At 40.0% G+C, this 24,659-nt stretch overlaps 2 protein-coding genes across 2 annotated transcripts; one reads left to right on the top strand and one right to left on the bottom strand.

Annotated features, from left to right (window-relative positions):
• The first annotated feature begins 5,464 nt into the window (after positions 1–5,464).
• On the top strand, positions 5,465–14,443 carry LOC137284855 (arrestin domain-containing protein 3-like). Its single transcript, XM_067816877.1, has 7 exons — positions 5,465–5,774; positions 9,396–9,542; positions 10,341–10,567; positions 11,015–11,197; positions 11,693–11,875; positions 12,592–12,775; positions 13,156–14,443. Exons 1-7 carry the CDS (start codon positions 5,657–5,659, stop codon positions 13,302–13,304), a joined length of 1,191 nt encoding a protein of 396 aa, XP_067672978.1. The 5' UTR covers positions 5,465–5,656; the 3' UTR covers positions 13,305–14,443.
• A 3,044-nt stretch (positions 14,444–17,487) lies between these two features.
• Positions 17,488–24,503, bottom strand: LOC137284853 (D-beta-hydroxybutyrate dehydrogenase, mitochondrial-like). Its single transcript, XM_067816873.1, has 7 exons — positions 24,419–24,503; positions 22,650–22,863; positions 21,848–22,048; positions 20,844–20,996; positions 19,479–19,672; positions 18,770–19,006; positions 17,488–17,653 (listed from the first exon to the last, which is right to left on the bottom strand). Exons 2-7 carry the CDS (start codon positions 22,861–22,863, stop codon positions 17,546–17,548), a joined length of 1,107 nt encoding a protein of 368 aa, XP_067672974.1. The 5' UTR covers positions 24,419–24,503; the 3' UTR covers positions 17,488–17,545.
• Between the last annotated feature and the right edge of the window lie 156 nt (positions 24,504–24,659).

The raw sequence follows: 24,659 nt of genomic DNA, 5'->3' as shown, positions 1-24,659 counted from the left end.
CTGACGTAATTATTACCACATGCTCACCTTAAATTTCCAATTATATTTCTGAAAATGGTTTAATAATTACAAATGAGATTTGTTTTGTCGAATATGCAAATAAAAGCTACTTGAAAAATCCCAAGCTACATTAAATCCCAAGACAGAAACTCAATAGTGACTTTATAATATCTCTCAACCTGAACAATTGCGTAAGCTTGCAGTCATAACCCAAGTTGGATTTTAACTGAATTCGCTGAGAAACATATGAATGACCACAAAAAGTCTAAAATAAAGTCTAAAGACTAAAATATTCCCAGAGATGTGAAATATATTCCCAGTGTTATAAAGAGTAACGGTTGATCCGTTATAAAGATATAATGATATTGTGTTTTAAACTCTCGGCGACTTATATATAAGTACAGTTCCTAAAACTGTTGGAAGCGAACGTACAATCACCACAACAAGCAGGCGTCAGAAACACACTCGGACGAGTGAGAGCCGTTGTCAACAAACATACGTCCGTGCATTTGAATCTCTCACCGTCAATCGCATGATTTTTATCAAAAACGTCAAATTTGACAGCACACTTGGCTACGATACATATTTTCTTGAGTTTTTAAAACAGTAACATAAAGCCATAAAAGGATTTAAGTAGTCGGGATTATTTTTATCAAAGCACCGCGCACCCATTACGATGAATATTGCTGAGTGCGGCGTACAACTCAACTCAACTCAACTACACTACACGCGTTCTGATTCGATTGTCGTATTTTCGCACATAACAAGCATCGAGTTGGGCACGAGTCTTAATGGGGGTAACGGAAAGGGGCGAGTGGTGACGAATGTGCCCGTTACACAGTATCCATGGGACATCACTCTTCTGGCATATTTTACATTGTTGCCTGTTGAGAACTTCTGTTAGGTATGATCATACGTACATTTCACTACAATGCACAGACAACATTGTGAGCTCATTAACCAGGCCTTGGTATCGGACTGTGAGATGGAGCTGTATGACGCGTATCAGGCCTGGGAGTCTGGAGTTGTAGAGATGGAGGATGTCAGGGATACAGAGGCAGCAGACACCCGGAGAGTAGATGACATCTGTTTTATACCGAACCCTCATCCTAGTTGAATATTATTGAGAGGACCGGGAACCAGAATGACCAGACCCTGACAACGTCGTGGACGCTTTAGATAACCTACAGTCGGGTTTAAAACTTTACTGGCCTCAAAATGTTAGTTGAAAAACGCGAGCAACACATAGTGCACCTTTAAAGTGTAAATAAACACTGTAGACGTGATACGATGTCATATATTTGATACACCGCACAACCCGGTTCCGCTTCTTTAGTTGCCTCTCACGAAAACTATGGGTTCCTGATCACCAAATCTAACGAAGTGAAAACACTGGCAGGACGTCCAACGGCACAAGCTATGGGCAGTAAATGACCTTCTGACTCGTACATTAATAAATAAAACTCAAAGCAACAAGACTGGTGCTTTTACTACAGGACACTCGGTATGTTGTCATAGCAATTTTGTTATTCCATTGTTAAATGTACGTTTTGATTCAAACTACTCGCTTAAGTACGCTGGGCGTGTATTCACTCAGTGGCGCATGTTTCGTTTTAAAGATCACATATACTCTAGCAGGGTACAAATGCAAAATCACTTGCTGACATCGTTATAAATGAAACCCCGCCATTAAAACTACTCATTTCGACCTTTAATTAACTTAAATCAACCTTTTTGTCAACAGTGCACAATTCTCAGCCGTAAACGAAATTTCAACCAAGCAGAGCGGCGCGTCTTCGTGACATGATTGTAGGTATAGAAATGAGGGTCTGTGCAATATTTATCTACATTTCAGGGGTTAAACTATTTCGTTTACAGGTTTGTACAAACCAGAAATCGCGAAAGCTGTTGAGAAAAATGAAAGCTATATGTTCTCACAATCTACTATCATTTAGTTTTGTCTCTTGCTTTGCCTAGTTTTCGAGTTACCCTTGTTTTCATAGACGATTCTGTCAAAATCACTTGGTGTCGCTAGGTTGTAATCCGTGTTAGGTGGTATAAACCTACACGTTATTTGTCACCATTCACTTGATGAATTTATAACAGGTATAATTAGTGGTAACGCCACTTAGGTTACCCGACAAAGACCCCCATTTGACATTTCCTGTGGCTGGATCGATCAAAGGATTAACCGACAACACGCTGATTGATTAATCAGTTTATGCGGATTTAAATGGGGGATTTGTCAAGAGGTAGTGTTTATGTATGTACATGTACTAATCTATACTGAATACACTCTGTCGTGTCTGTGTCTATGTAAAAACAACACCCTTCTTTCAAAGGATTAACCGCCAATACATTGACTGATTGCTCATTATTGGCTCACTAAATAACTTTTTAAAAAGAATGACGCACATTATGCAATTAGTTGCCATGTGTGCTATCTTGGGTAACCAATGAAACTATACAGCGATGTGAAAAACCTGAAACGATACATCACGTTTTCGTATATTAGACTGTTAAAAGACACATCACTTGGGAAATCTGAAGATGAATTATATATCACTCGTTTTTGTGGATATTGATGGATACATTCCTCGAACAAGGTAATGGCCTGACATTGCTCCTAAAACTTTAATATTTGCATTTTTGTTTTTATTAAGTTGTCGTAGCTTTCAACAGAATAATTGTTTTCGTCGTGAAGTGTAATGATGCAGACGACATACACTATGGCGTGCGTGCGAATTATGATTCGTATAGGCAAACTATGAAATGTCTACATATTACATTCCTGTTATACATTCGCAGATCGCTTTTTTTTTAAAGTTTCAAAATGCATACAAGTATGATTATAAAGTAATTAGGATTATGAGACCAAATATAAAGACGTCTATTGACAAGTGTCTATATACTGGTGAGTGAACTTTACAAACCAAGTAAATTTAGCAAGTGGAGAAATTTATCGCGAGGTATTTTCACTTCGACACCCATCTCGCTTAGGTTATGTTACAGGTTGTGTCACGCAAACTCCTTTTGGTAATGATTCAAATAATATTTGTGTAGTTTTGATTTTCTAGCTTGATGAAAACAAACCATAATGTCATTAATTCAAATGGATTTGACTTCACGAGTTTCAAAAATGGCGGCTATTGAATGCTATTGAAGTTTGTTTTCACCGACTTACAAAAGTAAAATTAAGTTCTACTGGTAGTAGAATATGTATTTTATTGATGGACAATAGGATTTTACATGACATTGTTTATAACATAACACTTTCACTCTTGGAAATGAGGTGGAATCAATATAATATTGCTTGCAATATAAAAGTCACTTCGACCCCTACCCTGCTTCCTTGGAAGAAGTCCTTATGTTAAAAGTTGTGTCATGCAAAATCCTTTTGGCCATGATTCAAATGCTTATTTATATACTAGTAAAACGTATTTTTGATTTTCTAACTTGATGAGAACAAATCATAATCTCAATAATTCTAACGGACTTTAGCCCGTGACTTCAGGATTTTCAAAAATGGCGGCGCCCTGTCTGATGATGAATGCTATTTAAGTTTGTTTTCACTGACTTACAAAATCAAAATTACTTTTAACTGGTAGTAAAATATGTATTTTATTGATGGACATTAGGGTTTTACATGGCATTGCTTATAACATAACAATTTCACTCTTGGAATCGGTCAATATAATATTACTTACGATAATATTGTCACTTCGACCACAACCTCGTTTCCGAGGAAGAAAGCGTTATATTCATGCAAAATCCTTTTGGTCAGCAATGTGTAGTAAGCAGTCTTTATTTTATAAACTCGATGAAACTTGAACTCCATTTTCTACCCTGGAAGCGTGGTAGGGGGCGAACCATTCGATTTAGTATATACCACAGGCATCCACAACGCTCGCTTCGCACACACTAACAACCAATTTCAGCACAAACTACGGGGTCCGGTGGAAATCTGTGCATATTGACACCATCACCCGACCCCAAAGAGCAATTGACGGCAACACAATTCGGCATGTCTTTGGTGACGTCGAGAAATCAGCAAAATAACGAGCTTCCTACACTTTTTCTATACATTTAACTGAAAATCGTTCCTTCTATGACGTCACTGTAGGGCTCTGGCGACAGAGTTACGTAACCTGTCTGCGGTTTCGTTTGCGGTCGAGGGAGAAGCAGACGGCTTTTTAGCAACTTTTAAGCGCTTGGTATTAATTAACCACAAGTTCGTTTTTTAAAGAAAAATGGTGTTCCGTTTATGACTAACCAGAAGTCTTTCATATGCAGTGATAAAAAGAGTACCAAAAATTGAGTTTAGTTGTTCTTTATTGTAGCTAAAATGGATAGAATAATCATGAAAACGACCACTCGTTATCAGAAATGAGCGGTCCACTGTAACTTGATGACGTCCGCAAAATGCTTGACGACGGGCCATTATCAAGCCCGTTGTTAGGTGACGTCATAAGTAACTCAGCTGTTGAAGTTCAATCACCTACGGCTCGAATGAACTTGGGTTCATTATTGACCATACATCTGGCTCACATTCGTCACATGCGCCTGTGCCATTATGCACTTTCCTGCCTGTGCCAACCATAACAATTTCACCATAAATGAAAGCATACAGCAATGAAAATATCAACTTGAAGTCTAACGTTGTTGATCACTGAAAACAATGGCGACTGGTAGTATGAGCAAAGGTCAAGGTCGAATGTCGTCACTCTCAATAGTGACGTCATCTGTGTTGTTCTATGACGTTTCTATATTTGCAAAATGTGTGTCAGTGACCTTCGTCGTTTTGTTGTTGGCAGTAAATGCTTCTAAACCGATGCCGCTGTTTTTATTCTTATTGTATTAAAAATTTCATTTTAGCTATTTTTCAGGGCATTATCATTTGCAGAAGCCCTCGGCCCCGAGGTCTTTCATTAACTGCCCGACGAAGGAGGGCAGTTGAAAAGACCGAGGGCTTCTGCAAATGATAATGCCCTGAAAAATAGCGTTACCCTTATAATATTGAGAATCTGCAATCCACGTTTAGTGGTAGCCGGTGGCCCAGTCCGGCCCGATTTTTCATGATCGAGTTTTATGCACTCCAAACCAGGATCTGTAATCGGGGAACATGTGCATGATTTATGATGTTTACACTGTATGTAGCAATAACCAGCAACAACCATGTGTCGCAATATCTACAGGCTGTAGGAAAAAATGTGAAAAACTTCATGGGAAAAAGTTATAGACTTGGGTAGGAAAATCACAGGAAAAAGTCGTAAAATAAAGAATATTGATAATGTGCAAACGGAAATATCCAAAACAGTTCCACAATAAATGAACTCACATTTAAACTTTCATAAATAGTTCACTTCCTCCATTTCTTCGAAACCGGACTATCCTACTCATAGTCATATATTTATCTCAAGTAGGAGGGTACACATAAGCACATGGCAATGAACGTTATCTACCCGTACCATGAATCACACCTCGTCACAGAGACCCGCGTCGCTAGGAGAGGTGATTGCTGTGTGGCAAGGACGCATTTTAGGTCACCTGTTATTTTTACATCATATCAGCATGTCGCAATGCCTTGGTCATATATACTGGCCCGCACACAGGCAGACCTCCAGGCATCACCGATCAACACACAGGTTTCACCATCATGGGAAAATTGAACACATTTGGAATAAGTCTAAACAATCCCCAAGGGGTGTATTACTCAGGCCAAGTCGTTGAAGGACATGTCACAGTAGAATTGAACGGGGAAATGAAAATGAGAGGTCAGTACAGAATAGCAAATATTTCTTAACAATTTTGAAATATACATTATAAACAAAATGTGATCACCTCATAGATTCTGTACATGTGTTTGCGTCTAATGACTCATTGTACCATCTTTTTAAAGTGTAGTTTAAAATCGCTTGGATAATTTTACCGTTGATCACTAAGATGTTAAAATTTGGATACTGTAGCAAACAAATATGCAACGCATATCTTTGAGATTAGAATAACGTGTGGCTCGGGTAAGTTCATGTTTTGTCAGGCCATTGGGAGACAGACAGACCGTTTCCTCAGCATCTATTATGTTCCCAGTTTTTCATAATCGTATGGAGTGATGGCGTAGCCTGATGGTTAAAGTGTTCGCTCATGACGCCGAATATCCGGGTTCGATTCTCCACATGAGTACACTTTCTGGTGTTCGCCGCTCTGATATTACTCACTGTAAAACCATTCTCACTGACTCACTCACTGATCCAATAACAGTAAGTGATGTTATACGTCGCTATTTCAACTTCAGCATTGTAGTACATAACAACAGAGGATCATATGGTTTTTATCTGCAGGACCCGCGAATTTCGGGGTAGAATAGGCCTTCAGCAACCCATGTTTGCCATAAAAGGCGACTATGCTTGTCGTAAGAGGCAACTAACGGGATCGGGTGGTAAGGCTCATGCTCATGTTGTTGATCACTGGATTGTCTGGTCCAGACTTGATTATATACAGACCGCCGCCGTATAGCTGGAATATTGCTAAGTGCGGGGTAAAACTCAACTCACTCACTTTATCTGCAGGGCTTTTATATTCTATATACTAGTATATGTCGGTATATAAATTGTGGTGGGTCACACTTTTGCTCACATCAAAATCTTCAAAAAAGTACATTTTTTCGGTTTATGAAATTGCCCCATACAACATCTCAAAAAATTAAACATTGACATAAAATAACATCTTTAGAAACAATCCATCACATTTACACATCTGTGCCATGATATATTATATTTTGAATGGTTTTGTGCTCTAAAATACACATATCAAACATCTTTTTAAAAAAATTTCAATATCATAAGGCACTCGCAAGGCTGTTTTATGAGAGGTAAACATTGGGTTTTGGTTGTTGGTCTCTGCTAGAAACGTAAGGAGATGCCTGAAGGTTTTCAAAATATGAGCACTGTAAAGGTGATAATCTTTGACATTATGTCAAACACCTTTGAGGCACCTGTCATTGTCAAAATAACACTGTCATTCAACAGGATTGCCATATATAAACATCTGCATTTTCCAAGAACTTATGTACCTTGATGTTTCCAATGACATATTAGATATCATTTAACCAAAATGACTACACTTAACTGTGTGAAAAGGATTTGTTTTACCTAGAATAAGAACATTGTATCAAGGTCTAGCAGATGATGAACACAAGCAGACGTAAAGTCATACATAGTTGTATAGTGTAATATATAAGCTTAAATTCACATTGTGAGGCAAAGGAATATGTAGTCTAATGGTTGCAATGGTGGAATGTTAGGCTTTTTTGGTTATCAGACTACTATCAAGTCTACAATGTTTAACTAAACTGTTTCCCATCAAATCCAAATATAGTAATTTAAATATTGTAATATAAGTTTCGTAATCTATGCTACAACACTGCTGAAACAAGCTTTTATTAACATCATGTAAATGTTTTCTTAAGACACTGACCATTCACCTTTTCATGTCGGTCTAGTTGCCTTTGTTCCCAATATTTTAAAATTCATATTATATATATTTTTGTCTACATTAGGTTTATACACTCTTGAATACTGCAGTTCTTGACAGTGAATCAGAAACTGAGATTAATGAATGTGTGAATGAAGAGTAATAGTGGATGTTTTATATCTTTTAAGTGGATAAGTTGTGAATAATTACTCTGTGAAGTCTTTTGAATACTGACTTTTTTTCAGCCAATTCTGTTAGTGGGAACAAAACTACCCTTATCACACCTTGTCCTTTGTATATGGCCTATCATATTTCAGTTTACAAAGTTCAGAGTTAGCGATTAATCATCAAAGGGGAGAAACGACTTCATATATTGATCGAGAAGTCATATCTCAGTAGGTCAGATTCACAACCTAGATGAAAGCAGGCCCCCCTAAGTAATTGAAGGAATTACAGCAAATTTGAAGGAATTGCATCTCAAATGTAAACAAACGCAGCCCACTCGCGAAACAATTGCAGCGATATCGGTAATTTAGCGGTAATAACAGAAACACATCGGCCCTATCGGAAGCAATGTCGGTAATACTGGAAACACGCTCGGCCATCTTCGGAGATTTTTCAGTCGCGAGCGGAAACTCACGCAGCAAAACATGGCGTCGTTGGAAGAAGCACCCGTCTCGGTGAGTTTTGTTTTTAGTTCCTACTATTACATTTTTATACTTATCCATCTTTGACCACCCGTGTTGAATGCATCTAGGTATGAGGTGTTGTCGGGGCAATAGCTTATGTTTTTAGGAAAAGATAGTCACTCTAGGAGAGTGTCACAAGTCATGCCCCTGGAGATTGTTTACATCTGAACATCGAAGTCGTGCCGATGATTACGAACGTGCGCTAGATATAACATCATTTTGTTTTGTAAAATGCGTTTAAACTTGTCAATTGCGCTTCATGGCAAGAAACATTATGGCTCATAAACTTCTTCATGGCGCACGTTCATGATGTTCGTAATCATCGGCACGACTTCGTTGTTCAGATGTAAACAATCTCCAGGGGCATGACTTGTGACACTCTTCTGCATTGACAATGTTTTCCTAAAAACATAAGCTATTGCCCCGACAACACCTCATACATAGACGCATTCAACACGGGTGGTCAAAGATGGATAAGTATTAAAATGTAATAGTAGGAACTAAAAACAAAACTCACCGAGACGGGTGCTTCTTCCAACGACGCCATGTTTTGCTGCGTGAGTTTCCGCTCGCGACCGAAAAATCTCCGAAGATGGCCGAGCATGTTTCCAGTATTACCGACATTGCTTCCGATAGGGCCGATGTGTTTCTGTTATTACCGCTAAATTACCGATATCGCTGCAATTGTTTCGCGAGTGGGCTGCGTTTGTTTACATTTGAGATGCAATTCCTTCACATTTGCTGTAATTCCTTCAATTACTTAGGGGGGCCTGTGAAAGTAAACATTGTCATGGTATTATAATAGTAAACCCGCTATCGCGTTGATGCTCCACCCTTACGATCTTTCCTACACACAGGCAAACCGTGGCGCAAATGGGGTTGCGCAGTGTTGATTATATAACCAGTCTTAGTATATGCGGGCAAAGAGAGCAGAAATTGACAACGCACTTCCCTCGCTTCGGTTCTAAAAAATAAACATATAAAAAGACTGGTTATATTCCCTACGTTGCTACGCATTTGCACTGCAGTTTGCCTGTGGTCCACAAAAGCATAATTCTTATTACGATGTTAATGCATCGAGTGGTCACACTCAGTGTCCTACTGGACTCCACGTCATCCTGACCCGACGGTGTTCACCGATCAATAACGGGTTGTCTATTCCTGATTCACTTAAATAAATTAAAAAAATAATGCCAGCTACAAACACAGCGACAATTACCAGTTCCTCTTTTGCAGGCATTAGGCTTCAGTTCTATGGTGGTGCATTTGTGAGATGGTCCGAGTCACACACGACTGGAACAGGAAAAAACAGGCGGACCAGAACCGTTGTCTACTCATCGCAGGAGAACTACTTCAACTATGAACTGGTTCTATTCGGGAAAGGTACTAAACCCCACCAGTTATTATGCACATGCCTGCGCACTGATCCCAAATAATGACATTATTATACAATATTACGCATATGAATGCATATGCATGTGCGAAACTTAGAAGTTATGGTTTGGTTAGGGGAGGTCAATACTGAAGAGTATACTGACACAGAAGATTATGATATTTATGATGCGTCTCACTGATATATCCCCGAAAGTCTTGTAACATAGGCGGACCCAGAAGGGTGGGTAGAGGTAAATATGCAGTGTGCGCATCCCCTTTTGTTGTGAAACTTGACTAAATCATCATTGAAACTCAACACTGAAAGCGGGTTAAAGTGAACTGTGCAACACCATTGTCTACCATAAAAACTGTGTCCGCCCCTCTCTAATAGGCACATTTAACATAAATACTGACGCCATATGATATGGTCATTAATATAGATACTGAAACCTTATGACACTTGGTCAAGGTACGGACGCCCTATCACGCGTAACGCTGATTAAATTACCCAGTCTTTCTGACATGAACTGTTGACACGTTACAATACCTTTTGTGTGGACGCGATTAAACGGAAGCCTAATTTACATTTGGGAACGCTCATGCATGCTGCTAGGTAATAATGTAGCCTTTCTCTTGAGATTACTAACCACTATTACGACGACGTCATTTTATTTTTGTTACAGTCCGTTCGAAGCCTGTACATTTACCGAACATACATTGTAACAAAAGCCCCAGCTATTGGTCGTAATCTAAGATGCTAGAGATGCTATATCAACCATTACAATCAATGTCCTTGGGATTTTGCAGCTGCGGGACAAGGGGGAGATAACCCTACTCTGCCGGCAGGGCGTTATACGTATCCCTTCCGATACCAACTGCCACCCGGGCTGCCGTCCTCGTTTGAGGGTACCGTGGGAAGGATAAGGTATTGGCTAAAGGGTACCATTGACAAACCGTGGAAGTTCGACCACACAACAAAAAGGGCTTTCACAGTGGTCAATCTTTTGGACCTCAACACTGTACCTGGAGCTACGGTGAGCGAGTGCGTCAGTGCGCGAGTGCGTGAATGAGTGGCAGACAAACTAAAATAGTCAACGTTATAGACCAGTAGACTGTTACAATAACCTGTCAATATTCTCAGTCTTATGCAGAAGTATTTGTAAGTCACTAACATGTCCATTACAGATATCCCCTCGAGGTTGATTATTTTCCTTTTCATTAGAGTTTAACATTTTATTGCGTAAATGATTATACTGCTGAATGTTGAATCCGAGTTATTTGTCCCTAAAGACTACGACCTTTTCAAATCTGGGTCTGGGTTCACTCTTGTCGAATGAGGAGACACATGTGCAGACACATGTCATTGTATGTCAGTTGCCTAGACCATTAATCATGGTGCGCATGTCAATTTATTATTTGTCGCTTTGTACGTAATGTTTTCTCGTTTGTTCAACACTGTTATTTGTGATCTGTGATTGTAGGAAGGTTCTTCAGGTGCAAATGAAAAGAATCTGTGTTGCCTGTGCTGCAAATCTGGACCGATAAGCTCCAGGTTTCAAATTGATCGACGTGGCTATGTCCCAGGGGAATCAATTCCTATCAAGGCAGAGGTCATCAACCACAGTAATAGAAGAATGACCAGATCATACGCTTCTTTGTGCATGGTCAGTGACAAGTGTGTGAAGGAAACATCATAGCCCTAACAATGCAGCTTTATGTTTTCCTTTAAAAGTCTTTCATCGACATAACTACTGTATTTTTATTATGAAAACTGAACTGTAAAAAGGTATAAAACTATATAATATTGTGGCAATGGTTAAATGAGACATTTTCAACGGTATTATATTTTACATATGGAAATTGAACGTCTGTAAAATGTATAAACTGTATATATGATAGCAATGTTTAAAGGGAACTGTATTCCAGTGTCAAGACCGCCATAATTAGTACCATGTGTAATGTAGAGATATTGTCTGTAAAGACAGTCAGGAGCTCTCGGATTCCAAATGAATGATGAGTAATGGAAACAACAGGTAACAGGGTTGATGTAAACACATCGCTCAGAATAAAACGTACCCTTCGCAACTGTATAATTCACTTGATGTATGAACATGCGTTCCTGTGACTCATTATTGTGTGACTTCACATGTATTTTGTAGGTTGTTCGGTATCATGCAAGAGGCAAGACGCGAACAAACTTTGAGAAAATAGGGGAAATATCACATGGTGAAATCCTCCCTGGAGAGTCTGATGTATGGAATGGTGACCTTCTAAGGATACCACCGGTACCGCCATCAGAGTTACAGGGTTGCAGAATTATCGAAATTCACTACTACGTGCAGGTATGGCCAAACTAAAATTTTGTGAAAAATGTTTTTGTAAATTCGTAGTACTAGTAATTTCATAGTGTATTTCAATAAATTTAGCATTGGGAATTAAGTGTTCTGCTCGAACAGGGTTTTATGATGAAGAGGATACACCGAATGTTGAATGCATTAAACAGACAATGGAGAATTTCGGTACACTTTGCACACACATTGAAACAATTAGGTCCTTTGCTCATATGACGTTTTACAGAGGCTTATCGATATGGTTTGCTCTTTGCCACTATTGAAACAATCGCAGTGTGCTGTAGTGCTCAGAGATCATCACTGCTTATTGCGTGAAAGAAATCGATCTCGGTACGGGTGATCTGTGTATTTGGTAAGTTAACTGTAGCTATCACGTTGCTTTAACTGATGTCACTAGTGATGTGGATTAGGCGGGAGTTGTTAGTAAACTTGGACACTTTGGATTAACTGCATCTCACGTTGCACATTCATACATCGAACAATATAACATTTCAACTCGCTTTGGTTGAAGCAGGGTTGAACGTTGACGACTTAATTTCGATAAGGAGCAATGTTTGACATTCATTTCACATAAGGACATTAGAGTCTTGGGCAAATCGGGTGACAATGTTCGACGTTTTTGGTTCAGAATTCTTTAACTTGACCTTGAATTTGTTATCCATGTACCACTATGTCTCGAATTTAAAAAATATTTTGTGTGTTTACAGTTTTGTGTGAGTCCTGCTGGACCCTCATTTAAGCTAGAAATACCACTCGGGCTAACCATCGGGTCCATACCACTCCGCTCCACGCTCCAGCAATACGGGTTCGCTCCCCCTTCCCGGGGCATCGGCCATCATGAGTTGTACCAGGGAGCGGCGCAAGCTACTGCCCCTCCTGAAGAATCAATGCGTGAGTTTACATTGCAGTCATCACCCCTGATATTTACAACATCTTGCGTAAAACTGCACAAACTGTTACAGCAGTATTTACTAGAAGATTTTATGCCTCCGTCTTTTCAGTCCGACATGTAAATGTTTGTATTTCACCCTTTGATATATCAGAGCGCATTTTGATTTCGTCACACTGTCAGAGTATCAGATGGTGTACTGAAGCCCAGTTTTACCAATCATCGAAACACGCCAACCTAATCTTAATATATCGCAATATTATCCTAACACATCAAGGACACAGGATTGAATTGTCCATACATCATATGTCGTGTTATTACGTGAGAAAATCCTTTGTGATTGTGTGAACCTGAGATTTAACGCATCGTTTTCCCTTTCCAGCCCCTCCATCCTACGCAGAAAGCGTGTTTGGTACTGTGAACATTAAGGACGATGCCGACACGGAGTATACCAAAGGAGACATGAACTATGCCCCTGTGTACACGTACTACAACTGGGAACAAAGACCGTCGCCCTCTGCGCCTATGTAATAGATGCATCTTGAAGGAGAGAGCATTCCACCTGTTACACCATGCATTAATGCAACCATCGCCTACACTGTAACAGAAGAAAGTCCAAATCTGTGTAACAACCTGAAATAATTCACCCATCACGCCCAATGATCACACGCGCATCTTAATCCATACCATCTGCATGAGCCATCACCTCTGCTGCAGGGCAACAACGTCGCCCGACGATGCTCACAATATTTGATCTGGAAAAGAATCTGTCTTTGCAGGACTCTGTGATACCGTTGTGCTTTGCTGACAGTTGTTTTAAGCAGCGAACAGAATCTGGTGCGGTTGGGGAAGCGAGTTTGGGGGCACCATGTGAAATCACCCGCTCATAGTGTGACGATGTTATGAAGTTGCATATTGTCTTCGTATATCCTTTTTCTAACCAACCGATACCAAGAAGATTCGGCAGTGAATAATGTGTAGCGTGGCAACGGAAGATGTCCGTAGTCTAATACAAAACGGAATTTGAGGTCGTGAGCTAGTTTTGAAACTGAAAGTTCCTTCGTGTCATCCCTATATTATTCAAACATATTTTATGATAAAATTAAATATATTTTTATTCAGTATCCTGAATAGATATCACAAATAATAACCTCTCTTCAGGTTTTTGTGACTGAGCATTCGTGTAACCATTTGCTACCTCTGTACGACGACTTTTAAAATATGCCCTAATTACTCCGACACTTAGTTGCCACTGGCTCAATTATGTGTGTATCTATGTATTTCTGTAGAGCGGGTGGTTTAATTATCTCTTGCAATTTCCATGACTATACTAGTTCCCCAATTGGTTCATTAAGCAGATGTGAGTGTAGAGCTGTCGCTATGGGTCCCTGAACAATTATTAAAGGGACGACAGGGTAGCCTAGTGGCTAAAGCGTTCGCTTGTCACGTCGAAGACCCTGGTTCTGTTCTCCACATGGGTACAAAAATATGTGAAGCCCATTTCTGGTGTTCCCTGCCGTGATATTGCAGGAATAATGTTCAAAACTGACTCATTCGATTATGTAATGTGTTATGTCAATAAACTGTGTTAACAACACCGTTTTGTATTCCTTGTTAGTGATGAATGCCTTTGCAAAATAAAAATTAAAAAAAAATAAATAAAAAAATACCCCCAAACACGTAAACTCGAGAGACAACAAATCACCATAAGGTATAAACTGTAATGAGACGAAAAGCAAAGGAAACACAACTGTTTTTCGTTTGTCAAATTTTCAAATAAAAGACATGAACGCTTACTTCTATTCATTTTCATCTTTTCGAAATTTGCTTTTGGGAAATTAACACTCAGCTACTGGTGTATGGACAGATTTGCTTTCAGTTCGCAATGAGAGGCATTAAGCAAATACGATAGATATGATATGAACTCCATTTCATTCATGATTCATAGAAACAAATAAATGAACACATGAAAGTACAAGTGTTCCTGTGTATTTTCCCGAATTTCACTCACGGCGCAATACATCCCTGGAAAAAACCTGGAAAGAACACTTGTACTTCCATGTATTCCTTTGTTCGTTCCATGAGAATATCATACATGCTTTCCTATCCTTTGGAATTCCTAAAACCCAATCCTTAATTATTACCATCTCTTTTTTGAAACGACGTAAATGTCCAGCCACTGTCCAAATTTGTAAATATCTTCAAAATAATCTCCTAATGATGATGACGATGATGATGAGGAGTCTGGAAGATTTACGTGTATACGTAAGTCGATACTGTCTTTGGTCTGTCTGCCAGACTAGTAACTCCATTGCGATACTAGGAATGTAATAACACGTTATACCCCAAGCCATGAGACCACCCAATCCATGTAGTCCCCTCTCACGGTCAGCTATGTTTGCCGAAGGATCAGTGATTTGCTGAAGGATCAGTGATCACTTGCACTACAAAGGAACAAGGCATAGGACCATGTTGTGAACATGGAATCAGAAATGACTCGACTGCAGCGTTCGAAAAAACCTCTGGCCCGTAGGCCCAGCGCCGGTTATTATTGTGTCCGTCCGGTAGTTTCAAATATGTGCCGGCCCACGTGGCCTTCTGTAAATTAGCTGCCAGTTATTTTTCAACTGGGATGTTTTCCACAGTTTTTCCTTATGAAGGTTTGGGAAACATCCATGATTCTTTAGGTTACAACTTACAGTTTCACTTCCTGGTATTTCAGCGCTTGGGCATATGAATGTCAACACCAGTCTAACATACAAAACCTCCACTTGTGCCACAGGCTTAGCTCGATTTTGTGGAAACAGCGTGAAACTGTGTACAATGTAGTCTATATGTTTTTACTGGTTTGACTTAACCAAATGGACCTGCATATTTCATTCAGGGCCTGTAGATTTTAAAGCCTGCAGGTAGCAAAATGTCCTGATAGCCAGCTGGTAAATTAAAGTATGGCAAACACTGCTCCACTGTTTCCAGGCGGCATATATGAACGCTTACTTCCAATATGGAGATAGCATTCACCGAAACCTTTGACAGGATATCACACCTTTGGGGTTTGACAACCTAGCAGCTAAGTTACCTAACCTCAAAACTAGGGATGTATATTGGTAAATAAACTGTATTTCAATGTGTCCGTACTGCGATAAGTATTGCAATATATTGGGAACTTAGGTGTTTGACAGTGAGTGGCACTCATTGTACATGTCGATCCAGTTTCCTAAATTGTAAGTCCCAAAATATATGTTATGGTGCTGATAGCAGTAATTTCAAAACCTGGTTGTATAGTCAGGGATTCTATTTCATTCTTTAATTTTGTGTTTACGGTATGCAGTTTTGCCATTGAACAAAGAAGTAATAGATGGGAATAGACAGGTGGCTCTGATGCACAGCCATTTCGTGATAACTGCTGTGCGGTGATGACGAAATGAAGTACACTGTACAGGCAAAAAGGTAATAATTAAAGTATGATTAAAGTATGATTTCTTTCGCGCAAACGTTGGTGATTAAAGGCGGAAGGGGAGGCCGTTTATTGCCATAGACAGCTTTATGAAAAGTGCTTCCATAGGCTCTGACTGTGATGCCTCTGATGACAAAGCCACAGATCATTCAGAATAGATTTTGAGACGCTCCCCTCCCCACCCGTGTATTCCCGTTGCTGCCCGCAGCTCCAACTGTCAACAATCATGGTTATAATGATGACACTTTGTTAAACACCCTTTTCTCTGACGCTTGACAGTTTCTAACAGATGAAAAGGTGTTTAGGTATATTTTATTCAAAACGACATGAACATGTTACCTTGTAATATTTACTACCTTTCTAGACTGATGTATTCAGAAAATTCATGGATACACTTTCTTGTAAAACAACCATGGATCAGAGTCACATGTTCGCTCATTCGTCACTACTCGCCCCTTTCCGTGATCTCTTAGCTATTTGGCTTGTCCGAAAAAAACACGAGTTGGTCATGAATGGTGCTCCCTAAACAACGGAAGAGACAGAGATATGTGGCAGTTATGGTTGGATGAAATAGTGTAAGATGTTTATGTTTTTGCAAAGCACATCTATCCAGAAATTAAAAACGACCACCACTTAAATTATAAAGTATTTAGTTATGTATGGTCATGTAATTATGTGTGTACAAATATTTTCACGTAGGTGACATTTGGTGCGGAACTGGGGCTGATGTGTTCAACTTCCTGTAGTCGGAACGTGAGCCGGAGAAGTTGGCCAGAAATTGTTTTTCATTGTGGTTAAAAGGGAAGACTGTATCCATGTGTAGGTGTCATGGCTGTTGATAGCCTGGGTATTTTTTCTAAAAAAATATGTTACTATATAAGTCTATGGGAAAACGTATGACGCTGTGTAACCTACACGAATACCAGCGTTCTTACCCTGGATATTTATTTACCTTTAGATATTTGATCACTGTTGCAGCGACGTGAATATTACCACCTTTGCGTTTAAGGCTGTTATCACGTCCACAGCATAAGACTACCGTTGACCTTGTACTGGCCATCTTTTGTATTGTCATTGTAATGAACTTGTAGTGATTAGTATGAACTTGTTCACTTAGTTAACTTTAGTATACAGTTGTAAATTACATTAAATTGCTTTGTTTTTTTTGTTGGTTTCACACTTATTGTGTTACGGATTGACTTCACACCTCCACCGGTTAGGAATCAACAGGTACTAAAAATAAACACAACTCTGTGATCAGGTGTATCATTTCATTAGGTAACCAGCGCTTTCATGCTACTCTTTCCTTTCTACTCTATGTTTCCCTTTTCAGAGCATCCGCAATGGGCCCTCCTCCAAAGTAATAGTCCACAATTTTGTCCATCCACGTCTCGGGGAGAATGCTATATAAGCGGGCACACAGCTGAAACGGACAATGAAGAACGTTAGTTTATGTAAGGTTTTATGCCGCTAGTATTACAGCAATGTCACGCTGGGGGCAACAGAACTGGTTTCACACATTGTGTCATTGTGAGGAATGGAACCTGCGTCTTTGGCATGACGAGCAGAAGCTTAACGTACTAGTCAATCTCTGAGTGAGTGAGTTTAGTTTTAGGCCGCACTCAACAATATTACAGCCATATGGCGTCGGTCTGTAAATAATCGAGTCTGGACCAGACAATCCAGTGATCAACAGCATGAGTATCGATCTGCTCAATTGGGAACCGATGACATGTGTCAACCAAGTCAGCGAGGCATTCGTAACTACTCGTGTCATTCAGACAAGCCGGATGGCGTCTCGTATCCCTCTCGTGGCCATCTTTACGACTGGGTCCTGTGTAAGAGCAAACGGGCGTGGAGATGAAAATAGTCAAGTACTATTATCAAGGAAAGATAACTCTGAATTTCCAAACATGGCTCTTAGAATATTCTACATCGCGTGGGCAAAACAGCAATACGGTCATTCACTGTGCAAGTATGTTTCAGTGTTGAAGGTTGTTCATCCTTTAGCTAAAAGTTTACGTTAAAATTGCAGAGTTTAGCAAAGTTTGAACGTTCAACGGCTCCGCCATTTTCATGTTTTGAAATGCGTTTTACTACGCACGATTTGATTGAATTGCCACGATTCTAGGCAGTGATGTCGTACGAGGGGGGTACGAGTCTTCTTGTAGGTCACGGAAAGAGAGTAGTTAAGAATGTCAGCGAGCTTGACCACCCGCTACCGTTAGTCGCCTCTTACAACAAGGACAGTCGCCTTTTATGGTCAGCATGGGTTGTTGTAGGCTTATCCTACCCCGGACCTTACTGGGTAAGTGAATCTTTGATCTTAGGTTAGATGTAAAATGCATCTCTGATCAACATGGTCGTTAGTGGTATCATAGCATCATAATGTATCCAGCCTGAATTACACTTCAGACGTCATATGCTGTACAAGAAATGGCAGTTGTGGGTTGTTGATCTGATTGGATAATGTTTATGGTGTTTATGTGAAAACAACACATAATTCTGCATCCTGGAGGAAGACCCTGGAAACACTTACACAACATTGGTCATACAAGCTATTGCTACCATCAGTTAGATATCTATTTTGTGGCTGCTCGTTCAACAGTGCATCCTTGAAGGCGGCCATAATGGGATGAAGTGTGGGGAAGCTGGATGAGGAGGAGGCGATGGCTGCCTGGAATTGTTGGTCAAGGTAATCCTTCCCATAGGTTTGTCTTACATCCTCAGACGCCTCCTCCCACTGCTCGTCCAGGTCCTTTCTGATGCGGGCTAACTGGAACCCAGGGCAACACAATGACTCAACCATATGAATGGTTTACACCAGTATGAAGGGAAAAATATCCATTCCATAAATTTGACAGTCTCTGGACAGGTGGGTGGGGTTTAATCCTTACAGAAAAGACTTTATCCAGGCTTCTGTGAACTTGACAGGTAACCTGTCGTAGACGACTGGCTGTATACCAAAACATCCTATCGCGCAGCAGTATTAACGTTCCGAATGTTTCGGTGCATTGGTGCTGAATCTTGATCTGAATAAATGAAATTTTAGTTGTGCTAACATGTATCGCATATTACACAATGTTTTCAACTTTTTGCTCTCAACCTAAGGCGCAACACAAATATGAAAACGTCGAAGCCGCCATTTCCAGGAATGTAAGAATTTTGTTCTTCACCATACCAACTTCTAAATGTCTCCAGAAGAAACCTTTTTAGTGTCAGTAATTTGTTTGAACTATTTCACATACCCCTTCTTTGTTGAGGCACCCAGTGGCCCCACCAAAGTGGCCTGGTTCCATGATAATGACCTTGACTCCGAACCTCTTCATCTCCAGTCTGAGAGTATCTGAGAAATTTTCCCCTGCCCATTTGGTCATACTGTAAGCAGCGTTGGAAGGCAAGGCAAACCTACCCTTGACGCTGGTTACATTCACTATGCGTCCTGAAACCAATGGAGCATAATGCAATAGAAAATCAGAACTCATCGTGACTTAAACCAATCTACATACAGACTATTTGTCTGTCAAAGACGGTTGAATACAGACTTCCTACGAGATAAGCAGGCCTCCTCCAGGTGCTGTTCTCCGTAAACGTTTGCAAAAGTTTGCAAGTTTTGAAGATGTGGACACCTGAAAGTGCCAAATCTGCTGGTTAGGGAGGCTGTTTAATGAGTTTGAAGAAACCATTATGGAACAACTGACCAATGTACAGATGCATTCTCCCTAATACAACACAACATGAGCGCACGTTCTTCAAAGCTACAATTCACATGCCAGTGCTTAAGCGTAAGCACGTATTGCCTTCTTTAGAGGATACGTTAGTTGAATGCACTAAAATTTATTAACATACTGGACACAAATAATGAGGGCTATATGTAAATTTTGAAATTATGAATAATGATCTATCTATCATAAATATACCAATATCCCTTACATATTTTGTCTAGTATAGTTTGTCCATAATAAATTGGAAACATGATGAAGATTACAGGAGATGTTGAACTGTTTGTCATGAGGAGTCGTAAGATTTGGGTGCCAGCTTTCTGAAATCTTGGTCAAGCCTATTTCATTCCCTAGAGTGTTCTGACTCTTCTCATAATAAATGCTAACTGTATTGCCAGATGTAGTGAGTAACCGATCTTCCAGAATTGTGATATTGTGTTAGCACAATATCCATTAATGGTGGTAGGCAATTAGAGGTATTTCTGATCTTCAACATCTTCGAAACTCGTCCCCTTAAATTTAACAGTGGCACAGGAATGAGAAACATTTAGTAAAGTTGACACAATGGCCGCGTGGCTAGCTGGACGTGACATTCAGCCGTTTCAGTTTGACATGCTTTATGAGAGAGTGTTGCACATATACATCTGAAGAATTTAAAAAAACTACTTTGATGCCTGCAGAATTGCTGCCATGCTGTGCTTTGGTTCAAATGCAAGTACGAAAACGAGTGCACTTCATGAGCGGAGACACAGCAGAGAGTATTATTCATAGTTGTTGTGAAGATCGGAAGGGTATTTTAGCCACCCTTCGGAGGATGTGTGTGAACGAGACCTATTGCAGTTACTGTATATCGTGGTAGCAGTGTGTTGATAGAAATGCACATATATGTACCTCTTGCTTTTCTTATAAGTGGAAGGAACGCTTTTGACATCCTTATCGCTCCGAAATTATTTACGTTGTTAATGTGGCTGTATTGTTTCATGGTTGCAAACTCTATATCGCCCAGGAAGTTTATTCCAGCGTTGTTGACGAGAGCCCACAATCCTGTAACAAGGTACACAAAGTTACCAGGAATATTACAACACGGTATAGCTCTAGAGGCAGATTAAGGCAGGTTAAGTAAATACTAAGGGTGGGTATTGCAGAACATTTTCATATTGCCATATATTACGATGCAAAACATATATTACGATGCAAAACATATATTACGATGCAAAACATATATTACGACATGTATTCCTATATAATACAAGACGTTTTTTAACGAAAAGCTACTTATAATCGAGTTAATGTTATACTTATAAAGCAAAAACACAACAAATCACTACGCTTGATTGAGCTTTAATAAAAACTTTAATCATGACAAAATGAATATGTAAATGAAGTCACGAAAGGAACAATTTAACGTCAACACAGTGGTTACTAGTTTGGACTGGGTTCTGCTCTGTCATAACGGCCCTGATCTGGTCAGAAAATATCACAGATCGCTGGTCATTAATGAGGAAATATTGATAACACTCAGATAAAGAAGCATTCTCGGTGAACATAGTTACTGCGGCGTCCATAATACGAGGTACCCATCCACAGCAAGTGGTCTGGGACACATGCTCACGGTAGCTTGGTCCAGGTTTACTGCACGATACGGTACCCGCAGTTAAGTGTTTCCGCATATTCATGTGGTTACCAGCTGGTCATATACCAACGGATTCGTGGGTCCGTTTGAGTTCACGGGGTTGTGTGCTGTACACAAGGGGTTGTGACAAGACTGGAAGAGAAGAGTCTGCACACAAAGTTGACTCCAAGCTGTTTACATCCGGTCACAGGTGGGCTCGATCCTGACACCTGTATTATTCAGGAGAGGTGAGTTTGTGGAAAATAAAATAATGCTTGCTAACCTGTCATTTTGCATTCGTTCTCGACATATTTCAGACTCTTTGCTACGCTTTCATCACTAGACACGTCCACCTCCAGTACATGCATTCGTTTCGACCCTGCCCTTCTCAGCTGCTTTGCTCCTTCTCCCTCTCCTTTCAGACAAGTGGCTATCACATTGAAACCAATGTCATCTAGGGTTATAGCCAGGCTGTGACCAATACCTGTAAATAAATACAGGGTTATGTGTGCTGACAGTTCCCTAACAAGTACAAAATCATCATCAGATTGTACAGAACAGAATTTATAACCCAACATGGGCGGATTCAGAGGGGGTGAGGGGGTTTCGAGCATGACGTATGAACCACTAAGATGTATTTTCTGCGTAGGCGGGTCCAAATGGGGTTCAGAGGGGCTCGAACCCCCCTCCCCCTTCAAAATTCCTGAGTCCGCCCATGACAATCTACTACATGTTATTTAATATGCCATTTTGTTTTTTGAAAGTAACCGTTTGAAAACACTGAGCTAACTGTTAGTGTCATACTCGTTTTTAATGTCGAATGAATGATTGCTAAAATTATTCTGATACATCATGTATTTTGGTTTAGAGAGACTGCTCAGTGGTCTGACAACATCATCAACACTTTATCATCTTTTGTGTCAACACTTCCGACTGAGGGAAATAGTGTTTGCCAGGTTCCATGGTTAGGCTCAATCACTGTATTGATTCTTTGAGTGGCAGTGGTCCCTTATTGTACTGTATGGTCTAGAATGGACTTTTAAGGAAGCTGGAATACTGTGTTTGTCAACACTCTTCATGTTAACCTGTGTCACAGCCGGTAATGAGAACGTATTTGTCTGCTGGCACTACATATTTGGCGGTTCTCCTTCGGATGACCCGATACGTGTAGTAGACCAGGGAAAAGAAGACCAGCGACGTCAGCATCTGCAGGTTGAGGGCTGAGTACAACAGCAACAGGAAGGACAGGAAGAACGTCACCTCGAATGCCTGTGGCCCAAGAGTCTGGAGCAGGTCCATCTGCATTGCATAAGTGTATATTGTTCGAGAGTGTGTCACATGTTAAGTATTGACCGGTTATGGCGTATTGCATTCACAGGAATAGTGTTTGTTTGTTTGTTGTTTAACGTCGTACTTGGAAATATTCCAGTCATGGCTGTAAATAATTGGGTCAGCAGCGGGCAATACATTGATTTTGGAATATTGCAGCAACGAGACAGGACGTTGTACATATCCCTTCTAATACCAACTGCCAGTTGGACTCCAGTCCTCGTCTTGAGGTTCAGGCGTTGGGAGGATAAGGTATTGAGTAAACGGTATCATTGACGCTTAAGCACACAACGAAAAGGTCTTTCACAGTGGACAGCCTGTTGGACCCTAACACAAAACCTGGAGAGTGAGTGAGTGAGTGAGTGAGTGAGTCAGTCAGTGAGTGAGTCAGTCAGTCAGTGAGAGTGAGTGCACGTGCAGATACAGCACGAGTCAATGAGTTTGCGTTTGAGTGAGTGAGTGAAAGAGACAGCGAGAGTGTGTGAGTGAGATACTTATGAAACAAAAAGGTAGTACAGGTACGGCAAGACATGCTCACCTTTTTTGCAAGCACCTGGTGTCATCTCTAATTTACCATGATCCGTTCCTATAATCGGAACAGCTTTGTCCCCTTAAACGATTGTTTGCCATCACGAAAGCAAGGATTGTTATCAGAGGACCGTCAGCACTGGGTATTTCTTTCCTCAGAGTTTCTACATTTGGAGCACTATGCATATTTTCAAAGAATATTGATTAGTATTATCGTGATCACAGTATCTGTTTTTAGTATATAGAATTATTACTTATGTATGCGAGAAAGTGTTGTACAAAATATTATAATATATCATATAAAAATAATTGTATTTCGTTACCGAGGATATTTTAAAACATAATTAAAACTGTGTTCCTCCCTCGTCACTATTTTTCAAAAATAAAAAAAAAACTACCACCCTCGTCACTTTAGAAAACAAATGTGCCCGACAAACATCTATTTTTAATGCCGCCTTATATCATTATAAAATGTGTTAACATGACCTGGATTTAAAGTGAATGAGCGAGTTTAGGTTTTGCGCCGCCTTTTCAGAAATATCACACAGGGGACACCAGAAATGGACTTCACACATTGCACCCATGTGGGGAATCGAACCTGGATTATAAAGTAACACCTCAAAGTCTATAAACACGACAAATTCGTGGTGTATTATTCGAAATACTGTTTATTCTTGGTATTGTTTTAGCTGTCAGTGTTTGGACAAAGCTTTTAGACCCTCATATCAAAACAAAGAACTGGTGCCCCAAAACTCCCTCAGCGGCGTTATTTCATATTAACATGAGAATTAAACGCACGTAAAGAGAAGAATATCGATAAAACATAAAGTCACATGATAGAAACAAGTCACACTGACCTAGCACACTGTCCTTCACAAAAATGTAAGCGCGCCACATGAATCACGTTTTACGTTTGCCAAATCACGTTTCGTTGAAGTTAATCATGGGTCAAAATACAAGTTATCAATTGAAGTAAACTACATAAAGAAAGTCTTACTTTGTTAGGTGTATGTATGAAAACCACGCATCCCAGAATGCTTATTGTGCATGTAGGCGATGTCAGAATAAAGGTCAAGGCTACAGCTGTTATCACTTTGAGGCTCTGTACGTAAGGTGTCACTCCAAAATATTAAGAATTTTAATAATAATTAGCATGTTACATGACGTACGGTCGTAAAAATATCCTTGTGATGATCTTTGTAATGGTTATTGAAATTCTGATTCGTTGTAATTTTTCC

Source organism: Haliotis asinina, chromosome 5 (genome assembly GCF_037392515.1).
Source record: "Haliotis asinina isolate JCU_RB_2024 chromosome 5, JCU_Hal_asi_v2, whole genome shotgun sequence".
In the NCBI taxonomy this organism is placed as follows: Eukaryota; Metazoa; Mollusca; class Gastropoda; order Lepetellida; family Haliotidae; genus Haliotis; species Haliotis asinina.
This window is presented reverse-complemented; position numbering and strand designations above follow the sequence as displayed.